At 39.6% G+C, this 18,849-nt stretch overlaps 1 protein-coding gene across 1 annotated transcript in view; it reads left to right on the top strand.

Annotated features, from left to right (window-relative positions):
• The first annotated feature begins 628 nt into the window (after nt 1-628).
• Nucleotides 629-18,849, top strand: part of MARCH6 (membrane-associated ring finger (C3HC4) 6, E3 ubiquitin protein ligase) — a 62,615-nt gene continuing 44,394 nt past the window's right edge. The window contains exons 1-6 of the mRNA XM_010847538.1: nt 629-664; nt 2,606-2,796; nt 3,584-3,657; nt 5,441-5,584; nt 10,107-10,179; nt 14,057-14,225. Of these exons, the coding sequence (XP_010845840.1) occupies nt 629-664; nt 2,606-2,796; nt 3,584-3,657; nt 5,441-5,584; nt 10,107-10,179; nt 14,057-14,225 (687 nt within the window). The remainder of the gene's footprint in view (nt 665-2,605; nt 2,797-3,583; nt 3,658-5,440; nt 5,585-10,106; nt 10,180-14,056; nt 14,226-18,849) is intronic.

The raw sequence follows: 18,849 nt of genomic DNA, 5'->3' as shown, positions 1-18,849 counted from the left end.
TCTAGTACCTGCAGCTGAGGTGGTGGTGGTTTAGTTACTAACTCGTATCCAACTCTTGTGACTCCATGGACTGTACCAGGCTCCTCTGTCTCTGGAATTCTCCAGGCAAGAATACTGGAGTGGATTGCCATTTCCTTCTCTAGGGGATCTTCCCTGAGAAGGAAATGCATTGCAGGCAGATTGTTTACTGACTGAGCTATGAGGGAAGCAGCCAAGGTAATCTCCAGCTTCAATGGTAGGGTGTTGAGTTCGGCGCAGTTAAAATACCGTGTGATCTGCCGCCTGGGTTTACAGATGGGGAGCCTCCGCCCCTATCCCCACGCCCTGCTTCTCGACCTCCTGGCTCCTAGCCCGGTTTCCCTGGGCTGACGTGTGGGAGCTGCCTGCACACTGCCGCTGGAAATCATGGCATGGGACCGTGGTTCTGTTTTGTGTTGGAACTTTGCGGAGGCCGATTAGACGCAATGGCTGGGACGTTCCTACTGCACCGCTAGAGCCCAAAGTCTTAGATTGATGCAAAACGGACCAGAGTGAAAGCTGTTGCCATGGATGTTTTTATTAATTAAGGATGAAGGTGTAAAAAGGAGGTTCAAAGAGATTCTGATCCCACATTGTCTCTCCATAAACGATGCCGACTGCCAGCATTATTTCCGGTAATGTGCGGGTAGCTTACCGGAAAGCAAAGTCCTTCCCATGATGGTAGCTGCAGTGTCTGGTTCTAGAACTGAAATTTAAAGGCACAGTGGTGCAATCTGTGCTTAATTTGGTACAATTCAGATAACTCTAGACTCCATGGGAACCAGGATTGACACTTTTGATAGCTTTTTCCTGGGTGGTGGTGAGTGGCTTTTCTGTCTTCCTGGAGTGATTTGTCTGGTTTGTAGATAACAGGGAGACTAGTGTGCTAACCATAGGTTACCCCAAGCGCTTGATAGCCTTAACTTCAACAAATATTGTTTAGTTGCCCAAGATTGAGTAGTCACAAGTCTGTGATGCCCTTAAGTGGCCAGAACCGCACCACACTGCTCAGCATGTGTGCTTCCAGTCGGACGGGTGCTGGAGATTTCATTATTAAATCCGTTAGAGGTAGGCTCTGGGTTGCAGTTGTTAACTCATTAATGAGGAATTCCCTGTAAGAGAGTAGATCAGAAGTTTACATCAAGTCCCTGCCCCTTGTTCACACTGCCCGTTGCCCTTCACATTCCCACCTTGGGGTTGGTATTTGGCCTTGGTGGTTCGCTGAGAAGCCGTTCTAAATGAAAGTCACTACCAGGTTTTGGTAGGTGGTCCTGCGGAAGGACCACATTAATGAACGAGAGAGCTTGATGGCGCGCTTTCAGTCCTCTGCATGTCACCCACCACCCCAGGCAGACTGACGGCGGTGCAGTTAGAACCACTTGGGGCAGGAGTGTGAGGAGGAGCTGCTGCCCTCTGGCGGCAGACCCGTATCCCTGCGCTCCCATGATGAAGATGAAAGTCGCTCAGTTGTGTCTGACTCTTTGCGATCCCTTGGACTGTACAGTCGGAGAAGGTAATGGCACCCCACTCCAGTACTCTTGCCTTGAAAATTCTATGGACGGAGGAGCCTGGTGGGCTGCAGTCCATGGGGTCGCTGAGGGTCGGACACGATTGAGCGACTTCACTTTCACTTTTCACTTTCATGCATTGGAGAAGGAAATGGCAACCCACTCCAGCGTTCTTGCCTGAAGAATCCCAGGGACGGGGGAGCCTGGTGGGCTCCCGTCTATGGGGTTGCACAGAGTTCAACACGACTGAAGTGACTTAGCAGGACTGTACAGTCCATGGAATTCTCCAGGCCAAAATACCGGAGTGGGTAGCCTTTCCCTTCTCCAGGAGATCTTCCCAACCCAGGGATCGAACCCATGTCTCCCACATTGCAGGCGGATTCTTTACCAGCTGAGCCACAATAGCTTCTGCTTAAGGCGGCCTCTGGCTGTTTCTCTCTGGCCTTCGTGGTCTTGGGGTGCCCCCTCCACACCCTGATTGTGTGTGTGTCTGTTACAGTGTCTCCCTCTAGTGGAGGGTTGTCCCCAGGGCCACTCACTGCTGTTTCTATAAGTCCTGAGGTAACGTTTTTGTGAAGTTTAAACTTAGGACTGGACTTAGGACTTTAAAGTGTTAGGAGAAGAATGTGATTGATTTTTGCTTATTTCTGTCTATAGTCTGTTAATTATGAGGGTGTGCAGTTTTAGAGCTTCCCTGGTGGCTCAGACGGTAAAGAATCCGCCTGCAATGCCAGGAGACCTGGGTTCGATCCTGGAGTCAGTAAGGTCCCCTGGAGAAGGGCGTGGCAACACACTCCAGTCTTCTTGCCTGGAGAATTCCATGGACAGAGGAGCCTGGATAGTTATAGTCTGTTGGGTTGCAAAGAGGTGTCACGACTGACCGACTAAGCACCATGCAGTTTTAAAGAAAACCACTGTTTCTGTCATTTTCAATTTTTATTTATTTACAGAACTCTGATACAAAGAAACAATTGACCTTTCTATATAATAGGGATTTTAAGTTTCAGATATATTTGATTATCATCTTGATCACCCTTTTCAGTTCTCCATGATGTTAATGATGTTTTATGTAGTGACAGAGTCTTACTTTGACAAGCAATATTTTAGTCTTTGGTGGTCTATTTTTCATAAATTATAACCAAAATAATTCAGTTTTTCTTTTTTCATTAATAGACATATGTAGAGTGTGTCGGTCAGAAGGAACACCTGAGAAACCTCTTTATCATCCTTGTGTGTGTACTGGCAGTATTAAGTTTATCCATCAAGAATGGTGAGTCATCCTTTTGGAAAATTTTTGCCTGAGCTTCACTTTTGTCATCTGTATAATAAAGGGAACTGTTTCAATGACTTTTTCTGTAACTAGATATTTAAAAAAATTTTTTACTATGTTTGGAGATTATCCCTATTGCTTATTACCAAGCCATGTCATTTTGGTATATTGTCTTTTGCCCATTTGTTTGTTTCTACTGTGGGGAGCTTATATGTTCATGGGGAGTATTACGGTTTTCTGGTTTTGCTTAGGATGGTTATAGCTTACATTGAGGAAATGCTTTGTGTCAGGGAATACTCAGTGCTTCTGTACATTTTAGCTCATTTAATCCTTACAACAGAACTGCGAGGTTGGAGTATTACTGTCATTCGCATGAGGAAACTGAAGCATAGAAAGGTTAACTTCTCGGTGGCCCAGCCAGCCAATTAGTGATAGGCCTGGCCACCAGGCAGCAGTGTTATTAAACCAGTGTTAGAACTGATGCTGATGCTTGGAGATTCTTTTTATATTCAGTGTCTTTGAGGAGATTACAGTTTACATTAATTAATTGTTCAGTTTAATCTCAGTTGCTTTTTAGTAGTAGAAACTCGTGTTTTTTTATCTTTATTTGTTATAATTCTGTACTCTTCGAGGGCATCAGTGATAAAAAAAATTAAAGATACTCTAATTTAAAATCGTAAAAGCTCTGTGATATGTAAAACTTTAGTAAAGCAATATTAGTTTTCAGTGAAACCTCAAAATTTCCTTGTCATAAATATTATACTTATGAATATGTTTGTAATTGCAGCTTAGTTCAGTGGCTGAAACACAGTCGAAAAGAATACTGTGAATTATGCAAGCACAGATTTGCTTTCACACCAAGTAAGTTCTTCAGAAGTTTTCACTGCACTTCTAGATTATAACTGGCTACCTAAAGGTGTTTAAACAGTTTTAAAGCAACTATGTTTGATTTAATTTGTTTTTGATAGTAATAGAAAGTATTGCTATAGCATTTTGGAAAGCATTTTTTAAAATTACATGTTAGCTTTTAACACACACGTGTGATTTAATTTGTGAGATATTTCTTTCTTTCCCTTTTGTATTTTAGATGAGTTCAAACATATATGAAGGTATAATGAACCTAAGTGTATCCATCACTCGGTTGCATCCATTTTCAACCCATAGCCCTTATGTGTAGTCCCCTGTGCTCTTTAACAGCAAGCATTTATTGTCTCATAGATTCTGTGGATCCAGAATCTGGACCCACCTTTGTTGGCTGTCTCTGGCTCAGCATCTCTCATATGCTTGCAGTCAGTCTTGTCAGCTAGAGCCCCGGTGTCATTTGAAGGCTTGGCTTGGGAGCTGTGGGGTGAGGTCTTGTTCTGATCTCGCTCAGGTGTTTGTTAGGATTCAGTCCCTTGCAGGCCATTTACTGGGGGCCTGTCTCAATTGCATGTGGGCTTCTCTGATGGTTCCCTATGCTCTTGTTCCCACATCTCCATTCTTATTACAGAAATTCTATTTATGATTTCATATGTACATATTTTAGCATGTACCTCCAAGACAAGGGTTCTTTAAAAAAAAAGAAACAAAACAGCTATAATACCATTATTTACCCAGAAAAGTGAGTAATTAATGATGCCTTAAATTTGTCAAATGTCCCATCCCTGTTAAAATTTGGGATATCTTTTGAGTTAAAATTGTGTTGGTTGAAATAATAACAATAATAATGACAAATATTTAATTCACTTTTTAAAAACAAGACTTTTTAAGCTCAATGTTTTGTAAGCCTATGGTAAATATTTTGCAGATCTTTAGAATTCTAATTATAATTTATAAGTCTTTTGCCTATTGATTTATACTTAATATTATATATATACTTTATAAATAAGTAGATGTTCATACTGGCAAGGTATCAAGAATTTGAAGCATATTTTCACTCTGGGATCCTAGTACATTGCTCTTCTTTCTCTTCTGCCCCCTCCCCCAAAGCTTTTTATGCTTTAGTGTTTGTTTTAAGCATCTTGAACTGCTGGGTGTAAATTCTGTAAACTAGTGTTAATTTTACTTTGTTTTTATGTAAAGAGTATATATGATTAAAATCATAATAGTTTACCCTTTGAATGTTGATTGTGCTAAAATGGGAGCGGGGAGTGGCTAATGGACCCCAGTGGGCTGTTTGCTCCTGTAGGAAGTAGCTCTGCTGCAGATTCTTGTGCACTGTGAGTGCTGCTGCTGAGGCTAGTATTGGGGGAGGGTTCTTTTTTGAGGACCTCTGTCAGCTTCATCTTTTGCTCCTACCGCTTTAGGTGATCTTTGATAACTCTGGAAACTAGTTGGTTATATTGTTTGAATGCTGAAATGTGTGTGAGTTAGCCTTGCATAAAGTTCCTGGCTCTTGAGTGAGGGGATGTGTACATCTCTTGAATCTTTTTTCCTGCTCAGAGGCCTATTTTGTTGGCTTTTATATTTATGTGATTTGCTCTCGTAAATGACTTCTGGGTAAATGTAGTATTATGTTGTAACTATTTGAATTATTTTTCATATGGGACAAAATACTTAAGTGCAATGCAAAGGTCAAAAGTTAGATAGTTCTATAGGCCTACAAAGTAACCTATTTTTGAATCTTCATGAATTTGAACTTTTTCCTTTTCCCCCCTTACAGTTTATTCCCCAGATATGCCTTCACGGCTTCCAATCCAGGACATATTTGCTGGACTGGTTACAAGTATTGGCACTGCAATACGATATTGGTTTCATTATACACTTGTGGCCTTTGCATGGTTGGGAGTTGTTCCTCTTACAGCATGTGAGTATTCATTTCCCTACTGCTGGAGTTGTTTAAATATTACACAACTGTTTAATATTATAAAGTATTTTTTTCAGTGATATTTATTAGATATTATAATGTTGTGTACTAGGAAAGCCTCATTTAGAACATGTTATTTACCTGAATGAAAAACCATTTTTTAACAAGTGAGCTTCTTAAATGAATGTGGGAAACACAGCATACAGAGGCTAATAATGAAAGTTCATGAGAGAATTGAAAAACCAAAATCAAAGCATAATTGAAAGGAAATTGACTTTTACTCTTTGAAGTTTATCAGAGCTTTCAAAAATGGCAAAAGATGTGTTTTTTTGAGATTTTTTTTTTTGTAATCCCCCTCTAAAAAACACATCCCCAATGGTCCTGGAGAATTGGGAAGTGTATTTTTCAAATATAGGAGTACTTCTGGGAAATTGGTATACTAACTCTTAGTTGATTCTCTCTAGGTTCTTTGTGTTCTTAAAGACATGGAGAGGAGTCAGTAGTATATGTGCCAGAGTATATAGATAGGATTCTTTAGAGTTAAATGCAAACAAGATTTTTACATAAGTGTGATTAATATCCTCATATCTTCTTAAATAAGCTTGATGAATTATGAAAATCTTATGAGAATAGCAGAATAGGTACTATTCACTTGAAGAATGAATTAGTAAGCTAAAAGACTGAGCAAGTTCTCTGGGATATGACTCAGACAAGAAGTTGTAAGTATGAAGGAAAAAATTGAGAGATGGAGGCCACATCCTGTTGTTTCAGTATCTGACTAGTAACTAGTTCCAGAAGGTAAAAGAGAAAGCTGAGTCTGATAAAGGAAAGAGGCAAAGCTAGGCCCATTCTAAAGTTTTCCAGTGCTGAATAGGGTAGTGTATAGATATTATGCTTTCAGATTATCCTACAAAGTAATGACAGTCAGGCTGGCTGAATGTTAGAAGACAGCTGAAGCTTCAAAATTTGACAAAATTTTTGAACCTAAAATCTTCTAAAATTATTCAGATAGAAGGACAAATACAGACATTTCAATAGAGGCAAGGAGTTGGAAAGTTTACTACTTCAAATTATTTATGAAATAGTGTTTGAAGACATATTTTACTAAGGAGAGCAAGGAATCAAAGAGAAAGGTGTAATTTACAAAGAAAAACAAGTACTTCTTACAGCTAAATTACAATTGTTGTTAATCTACAATAATTGGAGTAGGAAATGGCTGCCCATTCCAGTATTCCTGCCTAGAAAATTCCATGGACAGAGGAGCCTGGTGGCTACAGTCCATGGGGTTGCAAAGAGTTGGACACGACTGAGCATGCATGCACTACAGTTTTTTAGGTGTCGATCTGAAACTAAAATTCTAGGTGATCTTCACATGAAAGAATCTTGTGAGGGGAGGATAGAAATGAGAGCGTTTTAGATTGTTTGTTTTACTTGTGCGGAAATTATAGATGCTTTAGACAAAACAAGAAAATATAGGCCTAGCCAAATAAGAGTCCTGAACTAGCAAAGGTGATTAAGAGCAGAGGTGCCACCACTGTTCAGGGGAGGAAAGATGGTCATTTCAGTAAATATATAGCATCAACTGGTTGGGCATATGGAGAAAAACGAACCATACCATCATCTCCCACCTGACCCAAGTTAATTTTAGATAGATCATAGTCTGATTGTGAACATTAAAATTTTAAAAATTTCTAAAAGATAATATATTAGAATAACTGTAGAAGAAAACATTGAGAAATTTGACTTAATTAAAGTTAAGGTTTTTACTTCATGCTTAGATACGCTTAAGAGAGAAAGGCAAGCTACAGAGTAAGAGGAGGTATCTGCAGTTCACATATCTAACAAGGACTTGTATCCAGGATGTTTGCAAGGAGTATATAATAAAAGAACTATTAAATCTAAGAGAAAGGCAGACCAGCCAATTAAAACGTGGACAGCAGATGTGAACAGGTGTTTCTGGAAAGAAGATTAAATAGCCAGTAAGCACGTGACAAGATGCTTAGTATCATTAGTCATCAGGGGAAGGTACAAGAAAGGTACTCTACAGAATCAGCAGAATGGCTGAAGTTAAGGGAAAAAACAGTGCCAAATGCTTTTTATTAGGATGTGGATCATCTGAAACATGTATTCATCAGTGGTAATGAATATAAATATGGTATAACCATCTTGGAAAGCTGTTTGGCATTATCTTTCGGTGGTTAATATTTTCAATACATTATGACCCAGCAGTTCTATTTCTGGGAATATTGATTACAGAAATATTCACAGGACACAGCCTTGTGTCCACTGAAGGACTTGTATATAATAGTGTGATCACTGCAGCTCTGCAGATAGTAGTTTAAAACTGGAACCAACCAAGTAACAGTAGAATGGATTCTGTGCACTTATCCCTATAAGGAAATTCTACGTAGTGATGACAAAAGGGCTGGCTGTCGTGACATAGGATAACATGGATGAACTTCACTTCTTTGAGAAAATGAAGCCAGGCACAAAGAGTATGAATTGTATGATTGCATTTACCTGACTTTTTAAAATAGGCCAAACTGATCTGCAGTGATAGAGATCAGAATAGTGGTCACCTTGTGCTGGAGATACTGACTGGGAAGTGGCTTGAAGGAGCCTTCTGGAGAGCTAGAAATGTGGAGAATCTTATCTGGGTGGCAGTTACTTGGATATACAGTGATGTAAAAATTCACACAGATACACTTAAGATTTATGTGAATTTTACCTTAATAAAAAAGTAACGAAACTTAGAGGTAATCACTTGGAGAATAGAAGTAAGATGGTGAGTTTTTATCCTAGGGAGTAGGAATAGGAGACAGTGAATAAAATTTGAAGTCCAACAAAGGACAGGAAAGACAAGAAGAGAGGACAGAGAAAGTGGAGTAAAAGTGATCACAGTAGCTGTGATCACTGTGTACGTATGAAATTGTTCCACAACGAGAAAGAAGTACAAAACAGCTGGGGCTGATGTTGGAGAGATTTGTTAGCTAACAAAACACAGGAACAGTATTCACCAGCCAGATACTCTTCAAGATGAAACACTTTAAATGAGGAGAAGCATTTTATTTCATATTATTAAAAGAAAACTTAAGAATTTTTATGCATCAGCAAACAGGACTTAGAATGTAAAACATTCAAAGTCATAATGGAAAACTAACACACTTCTCTGAAATCAATAGATCAAATAATCAAAAATTAAGTAAGGACTTTGAGGATTTAAGTAACAGGTAACAAGCTTGATTTCTGTTCTGACTTGTTTACACATACACTGTCACACACAATTAAAATCTATGTCATACGTTAGCCAGAGAAGGCATTGGCACCCCACTCCAGTACTCTTGCCTGGAAAATCCCATGGACAGAGGAGCCTAGTAGGCTGCGGTCCATAGGGTCACTAAGAGTCGGACACGACTGAGCGACTTCATTTTCATTTTTCACTTTCATGCATTGGAGAAGGAAATGGCAGCCCACTCCAGTGTTCTTGCCTGGAGAATCCCAGGGACGGGGGAGCCTGGTGGGCTGCCATCTATGGGGTCGCATAGAGTTGGACACGACTGAAACGACTTAGCAGCAGCAGCAGCTTTAAGTTAGCAATGTGCCCATGACTGTCTTCATGTAGGAAGGTGTTGAACTGCCCTGTTTTTGAGCACACTAGTAAGGAGGCCTTTAATTTATGAATCCATTTTATCTACAGACAATTGGCCTTCTGTCAGTTTTATTTTGCTATAAACATACTTGCTTTGAATATTTTATACACAGATAAAGCAATTTGTATTACAGAAAATCTGTTCCTATCTTTCTATTTTGACTTGACATTTGAAAACAGCCATTGAAGTTACTGTAAATTTTTGGTACAAGGCTATAGAGGATGCTTAAACTAACACACAAGTACTGGTTTGAAAGAAAACCTCAACTTTTGGGCCCCATTTCCAAATCTATTCCTGCATGTTCTGGTAAGAGGATAGGGAATGGCTGTATATTGACCTTTACTTCATATTTTCCCTTCATGGCCAGATTGAAGATTTTGTCCTTTAGTTAGAAGACCCTTGAATTTGTGTTTTTAAAAAATTGATTGTTAGTTTGCTATTCATAGCATTGAAGCATGTACTCTACTGAAAAGTCCTTTTAATTTCAAAAAGCGTGTACCCCCAAAACTTCATTTTCATGAGCAGATTCAATGAATTTTGAAATTCTAGGTTAAAAAAAAATTCTCTGTATTATAATTTTGGAGATCTTTTCTGGATTCCTCCCCCTCTTTTTTCCAAACGTCTAAGCTCATTCAGTAAACACAAGTAAGTAAATCTAGAGAGAATCTAAACTTTAAACATTATTGTGTAATACTTACTCTTTACTGTCTCTGTTTTTAATGCTTGATCTTTTGTTTTTTTAGTTTAGTATTTTGAGATTCAAACTTGCAAAGACTGTTTATTTCAGTGGCATTCACACTTTCCCTCTGTTTAACTGAATGACTGAGTTGTGATGAGAGCTGTGACTGTGCTGTTGTGCCCTTTCTTGGCAGGCCGCATCTACAAGTGCTTGTTTACTGGCTCTGTGAGCTCCCTCCTGACGCTGCCGCTGGACATGCTGTCCACGTGAGTATTGAACCTCATGGCGGTGGAAGGCCGCGCAGTGGGAACGGTGCTCATCTTTTCTTCCACATGCTTGGATTTGTTGTGATTTGAAAAGTCCTTCTATTCCTCTTACCTATTCTAACAGCTACAGGGGAAGCAATTGATATATGAGAATGATGTTTTAAAACATACCGTCTTAAAGGAGTATTTGGTAATAGTGGGAAAGCTAGTTAAGTAAGCTGTCACATAGTGCGAGAAAATCTGTTGTTACACGTAGATGCTGAGAGTTCCTTTAAACGTGTTTTTAACAACACAGATGTTTGAAGCCAGATATCTTTTTAAAATGTTTTTTTGATTGTTAGGTTATGGACTCTAAAAACTTGTTGACTGTAGCTTTATTGTATTTTAATTTGACATGAAGCATTATAATTGCAGTTTCTTGGGAAAGACATGTGACTTATATTTTTATTATTGATGTTAGAGTTAGAAATGCTGTGAATGATTAACTGTATCAAGATCATTAGAATATTAAGCTTGCAAAAGATTGGACCTCTGCTAAATCTTCTTTTGTACCCAACTGACCTTAGGTTTCTGATCCCTAAGTAAAGGCAAAGAACAATATAAGACTGTTTTTTAGAATAGAGGCATTCAGATTATATTATGAAAACAAGCCAAATGACAATAGAAGAGTGCAGGAGAGCATGTTTCATTTCTGATAAACAAGAAATCAAGTCTCTGCATCGTTATTTTGAATTATGGTTGAAAATACGTAGAAACATTAGATGTGTCAGCAGCTTGGTTTTCCTACTGGTGGTTTTACCTGCTGGTTTTACCTTTTTGGATAAAACAGTTAAGTTATTTATTTCTGTGTCTTTGACAGTATAGGAAACAGAAAAAAGGTTTTGGATTTTATTCACATTAGAACAGCTTCTGAAGTAATGTTCATAAGTAGATAGGAATCTTGGAAATAGGGCACTAATGGCTGTGGCCATGATAAAAAGGAGAAGCAGTGATTTGACACACTTGAGAATTTAGAAATAGTGTAATAATATTACCCTTTGTATGAAAATACTAACCTGTGAAGTGATTCAGTGGAAATAAATACGACAGCATTCCTATATCTGGACATCAGGTTTTTATCTCAGCCATCTAGAACACAATTGTAGTATGGAGGCAAGGAAAATCAATCTTAAATGGCTGAAGTGTCATTCATTATGTCTCTGTGTTTATGACATAACTCACCTCTGGCTTTCCTTTAGAAATTGTATACTGAAAAAAAGCTCATGTTAAAAATATCAAGGGAGGTCAGAAAAAAGTTAGAAGTGATGAAAGTTACATTTTAACATCTATGAAATAATAAAATAACTGTTTCAAACAGGGTGGTCCTGTTCCATTTAGTTTGAGCCTGAGTTGTATTTATCATTGTATTTTTTGAGAGAACAGTGTAGCAGCCAGTCAGTATCCTGATTGTTTAGAAAAGATGACTTGAGGTCCCTTGTGTGCTGTTCCAGTAAAGTGGGCTGTATTCCTTCTTTTATGGTTTCTGTTTTGAGTGGCAAAATATGTTAATATTTGCCAAAGCTTAAATTGGGAGGCTTTGGCTTTGTGAAAAACCAGGTGCCTATGGAAACCACCATGTCAGAAGTTTTAGTGTTTTGGTCTCAGGGCAGTATTCTACTTGCCTACCGCCTTTACTGTTTGTTGGTGGGACCCTTAAACATCTGATTGTTTGGCTGGTGTGGTCATTTAGGTTGTGCACTGAGGTTGTAACGGAAGGAACCCTGGCACCGGAATAAAGTTGCAACTTTTTGGTGACCTTGGGCAAATCATTGGACGGTCTGAACCCATGTTTTTTCATCAGACAAAATTCATACTAAGTTTTTATGTGTATTTGTGAATTTAATCTTTGAACAGCCCACTCTTCAAAGTGGGCTGAACCCCACTCCCTGAGGCACGTTTCACAAATATATGTGAAAACCGTGTGTGAATTTTGAGCACTGTTACTCAGTAGCACAGTTACCACCAAAACGCAGAGCTGCTGCTTGCTTTACGTTGGCAGGCTCCCCTTTTCACGCCAGCCTGGTGGGTTAGGGCCACGCCTGAATTGCCTTCATGAGCTTCCTCACTGCCACCGGAAGAATACTGGAGGCTTGGTGGGGATCGTTGAAAGAAATTGTAAGCGTGGGTAGATTTTATAATATCATGCTGCCTTTTAGAATGTGAAGAATTGAACCAGTTTTTCTGAAAGCACTTATAGTTAAATCACTTATTTTTTCTGAGTAATGTTTCATTTTCTCTATATTTTCTGAAAGTTTACTTAAAATTTCTTAGTACCTTAGCAGGCGCTACATATTCCATAGCCCAGGTCTTCAACATCTCAAGGCACAGTCTGTCAGTTAACTATTACTACAAAACGTGCTGTCTCCAAAACTTGGTGCCTTAAAACAACAAGCGTTTTAATTCACTCGTAATTCCAGGGGTTAACAGTTTGGATTGGGCTCAGCTGATCAGTTTACCTGTTGGACTTGCCTCAGTTATGCCTGTGTGTCACTGAGGTGGGATGGTCTAAGATGAGGTACTTTGGTTCTTGCATATGACGTCTCTTCCAGAAGGCTAGTGGGGCTTCTTTACATGGTGATCTCAGGGCAGCCTTCTAAAAGGGTGAGGATGGAATCTTGAAAGCTCTCTTCTAGGCTTTGGAACTCAGGAATTCTCATTTATGGTCCAGATGGTTCCCAAACCAGCCCAGAGTTAAGGTGTGAGGAAAAAGCAGAGGATTCTACCAGGAGTCTGTCACTGTTTCAAGTCTGCGGTGATCGGTTGCTGTTCTTACTACTGGTGACAAGACAGGAGTCAAGAGGGGTCCCCACCTATCAAAATTTTAATGGTCTGGAGGGTTCCTTACCAGAGGGGTGATTATCATTCCTCTTTCTATTAAGATATATTCCAGATAGTATCTGAGGACCACATTATTCAGTTTGCAGCTTAAAGGCTGAGGTCTCCCAAATTGACCCTCCCTTAAGTCTCCATGAAGGGAAAAATGTCATTTTATTATGGTAGTGAATTTTCCAAAGGCTCCCAAAATTGTTGAGTTACCTTTGAATTATTTTAAAATCAGACATAGACCAGGGAAGGATATGCTCCTTCAGAGAGGAAAAGAACAAAGAAGTTTTCAGCAGTGTAATACTCTGTGTATTGTCCTGTGGATTGCCCATGATCTGTCAGAATTTGTTGAGGAGCTAACATACTTTAGTGTATTTGCAGTTAGCGTCAAAATTCAGTCTGCCTTCTGAATGAGGCGTTCATAAAGCTTCCCACAGGCTTCTTGCCTCACGTGTTGTGACCTGTGCGTCTCTCAACCTTCCTGTAGTGTCTTTGGACCTTACTAGAGGCTCTTCTTTTTGATTTGCTGATTCTGTTCATTCTCATGGGTTTAAGTATGAGCCAACCAAGTTGGTTAAACTTGTGTGTAAAATAAGGATAAGAAAATTCTTAGTAAGTGTTGGGCAGAGTCATTTATCTTTAGTAAATTCATGCATTTAATACTTGACCTTTGTCCAGTATTTGGCTACTCTTATTTTTTGCTTGCTGCCTTCATTTTTCTCAGTCATCCTCAAAGAGGCTGGATAGCTGGTTTATGTAGTTCTGATGTTATTCTTTGCCTTCTATAATATAAACACATAAAATACAAACACATAAATACAAATATTTGACCCTCTTATAGATAAAGTGCCACCATCCTCAGAAATAACTCTTTTTGAGAGACTGATTTTCACCAAAAAGTTATCACTTTTCTGGCTGTTCTTTCTAGATTTTTGTATAAAGTGAATGTTACCTTGGTTTCTTAACTTGAAGTGTTCTTTGGAGTAATTCTATATGCCTCTTTTTTTTTAAACAGGGACAACTTGTTGGCGGATTGTTTGCAGGGTTGTTTTGTGGTGACATGCACACTGTGCGCGTTCATCAGCCTGGTGTGGCTGCGAGAGCAGATCGTCCACGGGGGAGCCCCAATCTGGCTGGAGCATGCCGCTCCGCCCTTCAATGCTGCTGGGCATCACCAAAATGAGGTAAACCCTTCCGTCCCCGAATTCCTTTGATCTGGGTGGGACTACGAATTATTGTCCCCCTCCAGGATCCAAACGCTTGATTCCTGTGTCCCTCATTGCGAAGCAGGACAATGACAAGGTTTGGGAGAAGTTTAAGGGAGAAGTGAAAAATCAGAAGCACGTGGCTGTGACTTTGCCTGTTAGTTTCCTGGTGAGATGGGGGCAGTATTAGGTTGTGTACCGAGTGCGCCTTCATTCCCTTCACCTGGGCTAACAGCTGCCTGGAACTTAATATCCAAATCTCCTTCATGTCCTTTTGACGTGCTCCTTAACATTAAGGAGGCCCCTTGCCCTCTTTGTTCATTAGTGTCTTCATGTGTAAAACAACTCAACCTTTGTCTTGGTAGAAACATTACCAAAAGTAGAAAAAAAGGAATACTGTTGATAACAGTCTTGTACAGTTTTTCTTTTTCTTAATGAGAGATGGCATGCAAGATGAAGAGCGTTTGCTTGAGGCATTACGAAGAGGACGGTATGATAAATGATTTTTAGTATCTTGTTTACTGAGAAACTACAGGGCTAAAGATATAGAAAAAAAAGAACTGACACATAAAAAAACAATTTGCACCTTGTAAAATTTTTATTATGAAAAAATTGACTATAAAATTAACTCTATAAATAGTTAACAACAGTTTTTCATTTAAGTACCTTCGCTTTTTCTAGTGTTAGGATTGATTTCATCAAATTCCGCCATACCCTTTTCTCTACAGATTTAAGGGTACAGCTTCTTTGAAAACTACACATGTGAAAAAATGGGACTATAAAGCAAGCATGCTTTTCTTAATCTAGTGTTAGTACTTCATCATCGTATCTCATATTCTCTTATTAGAGTCTTTGTTACCTTTATAGGAGTTCAGTGTTTTAATTAACTGCAACTGAGTCTTTGCATTTGGTGGGTTGCAGAATTCAGGAAGAGGCAGAGAAATGAGTGTGTGGGAACTGATGACGTTCCTGTGGACAGGCTTAACCTGCAGTGCAGACATGAGAAATCTTTCCTCAGGTGTTAACTGATCACTGAGAATTAAGTTATATATCAGTATGTGTGTAAACAAGTAGAGTGCATAAATACATTTTCATCCCTGAAGTGATCAGTAAAAGCAAGAGATTGCCTTATAAAGAAGGATTATGAAATGATGTATTCAAAATAGCCAGATTGAAACACCTGAATTGAAGATGGCGGAGGAGTAGGACGGGGAGAACACTTTCTCCCCCACAAATTCATCAAAAGAGCATTTAAACGTCGAGTAAATTCCACAAAACAACTTCTGAATGCTGGCATAGGACATCAGGCACCCAGAAAAGCAATCCAACTCTTCGAAAGGAGGTAGGAAAAATATAAAAGACAAAAAAAGAGACAAAAGAGGGAGGGACGGAGTTCCGTCCCGGGAAGGGAGTCTTAAAGAGAGGTTTCCAAACACCAGGAAACCTTCTCACTGCCGAATCTGTGCCGAGCTTTGGAAGCACAGAGGGCAACATAACAGGAAGAAAAAATAAATAAACAATTAAAACTCGAAGATTGCGAGTCCTACGGTAACTCCCCCAGCGGAGAAGCAGCGCAGACGCCTGCACGCACCATTAGCAAGCGGGGGCTGGGCAGGGAGGCGCAGCGCGGGCTGCATCGCTTAGAGTAAGAATCTGGCCTGAATACCCTGAGCACTATCTGAGCGAAATAATTTGGGCTAGCAAACCAGACTGTGGGATATCTACCATGCGAAAAGCCAGCCCCAACCTAAGACACCGCCAGGCCCGCGCACGGAACAAAGAATTGAACAGAGATAGCCGGCTGCAGACCTTCCCCCTCCGGTGACAGGCAGCCAGAGCCGGAAGGGGGCAATCGCAGCCCCAGAGAGACATTATCTATAAAACTGTAAGCAGGCTTCTTTGCTAACTAAAACTTTTTGGGGGTCTGGACGGTTAACATCTGCCTGAGAAGGTGCGCCGGTTTTACACCCAGATAACCGAGTGGCGGGGAGGCGATAAGTTGCAGCATTGGCGCTCGCCAAACTCCTCATCATTTGAGCTGCTCGGACCTGGGAAGAGCACAAAACTCAGGCCCAACTGAGTCTGCGCCTCTGAGGACTACCCGAGTGCCTGAACCTGAGCGGCTTGGACCTGGGAGGTACATGCAACCCAGGGCCAGCCTCGGATTGTTCCCGGCGGAACAACCTAGAGCCCGAGCAGTGTGGGCAGGGAGGCTACACGCGCCGTGAGCGGGGGCAGACCCAGTGTGGCTGAGGCACTGCGAGCGCACGCCAGTGTTATTTGTTTGCAGCATCCCTCCCTCCCTCCCCACAGCGCGACTGAACAAAGAGAAGAAATACAGCTCCACCCATCAGAACACCGACACAAGCTTCCCTAACCAGGAAACCTTGACAAGCCACCTGTACAAACCCTCACACAGCGAGGAAAAGCCACAATAAAGAGAACTCCACAAACTGCCAGAATACAGAAAGGACACCCCAAACTCAGCAATTTAAACAAGATGAAGAGACAGAGGAATAGCCAGCAGATAAAGGAACAGGATAAATGCCCACCAAACCAAACAAAAGAGGAAGAGATAGGGAATCTATCTGATAAAGAATTCCGAATAATGATAGTGAAATTGATCCAAAATCTTGAAATTAAAATGGAATCACAGATAAATAGCTTGGAGACAAGGATTGAGAAGATGCAAGAAAGGTTTAACAAGAACCTAGAAGAAATAAAAAAGAGTCAATATATAATGAATAATGCAATAAATGAAATTAAAAACACTCTGGAGGCAACAAATAGTAGAATAACAGAGGCAGAAGATAGGATTAGTGAATTAGAAGATAGAATGGTAGAAATAAATGAATCAGAGAATAAAAGAAAAACGAATTAAAAGAAATGAGGACAATCTCAGAGACCTCCAGGACAATATTAAACGCTACAACATTCGAATCATAGAGGTTCCAGAAGAAAAAGACAAAAAGAAAGACCATGAGAAAATACTTGAGGAGATAATAGTTGAAAACTTCCCTAAACTGGGGAAGGAAATAATCACCCAAGTCCAAGAAACCCAGAGAATCCCAAACAGGATAAACCCAAGGCGAAACACCCCAAGACACATATTAATCAAATTAACAAAGATCAAACACAAAGAACAAATATTAAAAGCAGCAAGGGAAAAACAACAAATAACACACAAGGGAATTCCCATAAGGATAACAGCTGATCTTTCAATAGAAACTCTTCAAGCCAGGAGGGAATGGCAAGACATACTTAAAATGATGAAAGAAAATAACCTACAGCCCAGATTATTGTACCCAGCAAGGATTTCATTCAAGTATGAAGGAGAAATCAAAAGCTTCTCAGACAAGCAAAAGCTGAGAGAATTCTGCACCACCAAACCAGCTCTCCAACAAATACTAAAGGATATTCTCTAGACAGGAAACACAAAAATGGTGTATAAATTCTAACCCCAAACAATAAAGTAAATGGCAACGGGATCATACTTATCAGTAATTACCTTAAACGTAAATGGGTTGAATGCCCCAACCAAAAGACAAAGACTGGCTGAATGGATACAAAAACAAGACCCCTACATATGTTGTCTACAGGAGACCCACCTCAAAACAGGGGACACATACAGACTGAAAGTGAAGGGCTGGAAAAAGATTTTCCATGCAAATAGGGACCAAAAGAAAGCAGGAGTAGCAATACTCATATCAGATAAAATAGACTTTAAAACAAAGGCTGTGAAAAGAGACAAAGAAGGTCACTACATAATGATCAAAGGATCAATCCAAGAAGAAGATATAACAATTATAAATATATATGCACCCAACACGGGAGCACCGCAGTATGTAAGACAAATGCTAACAAGTATGAAAGGAGAAATTAACAATAACACAATAATAGTGGGAGACTTTAATACCCCACTCACACCTATGGATAGATCAACTAAACAGAAAATTAACAAGGAAACACAAACTTTAAACGATACAATAGATCAGTTAGACCTAATTGATATCTATAGGACGTTTCATCCCAAAACAATGAACTTCACCTTTTTCTCAAGCGCACATGGAACCTTCTCCAGGATAGATCACATCCTGGGCCATAAAGCTAGCCTTGGTAAATTCAAAAAATAGAAATCATTCCAAGCATCTTTTCTGACCACAATGCAGTAAGATTAGATCTCAATTTCAGGAGAAAAACTATTAAAAATTCCAACATATGGAGGATGAACAACACCCTGCTGAATAACCAACAAATCACAGAAGAAATCAAAAAAGAAATCAAACTTTGCATAGAAACGAATGAAAATGAAAACACAACAACCCAAAACCTGTGGGACACAGTAAAAGCAGTCCTAAGGGGAAAGTTCATAGCAATACAGGCACACCTCAAGAAACAAGAAAAAAGTCAAATAAATAACCTAAGTCTACACCTAAAGCAACTAGAAAAGGAAGAAATGAAGAACCCCAGGGTTAGTAGAAGGAAAGAAATCTTAAAAATTAGAGCAGAAATAAATGCAAAAGAAACAAAAGAGACCATAGCAAAAATCAACAAAGCCAAAAGCTGGTTCTTTGAAAGGATAAATAAAATTGATAAACCATTA

The sequence above is a fragment of the Bison bison genome, unplaced genomic scaffold (assembly GCF_000754665.1).
Source record: "Bison bison bison isolate TAMUID 2011002044 unplaced genomic scaffold, Bison_UMD1.0 scf7180017864250, whole genome shotgun sequence".
Taxonomy (NCBI): Eukaryota; Metazoa; Chordata; class Mammalia; order Artiodactyla; family Bovidae; genus Bison; species Bison bison.
The sequence above is the reverse complement of the archived record's forward strand: the minus strand, read 5'-3'. Positions and strand labels throughout refer to the sequence as shown.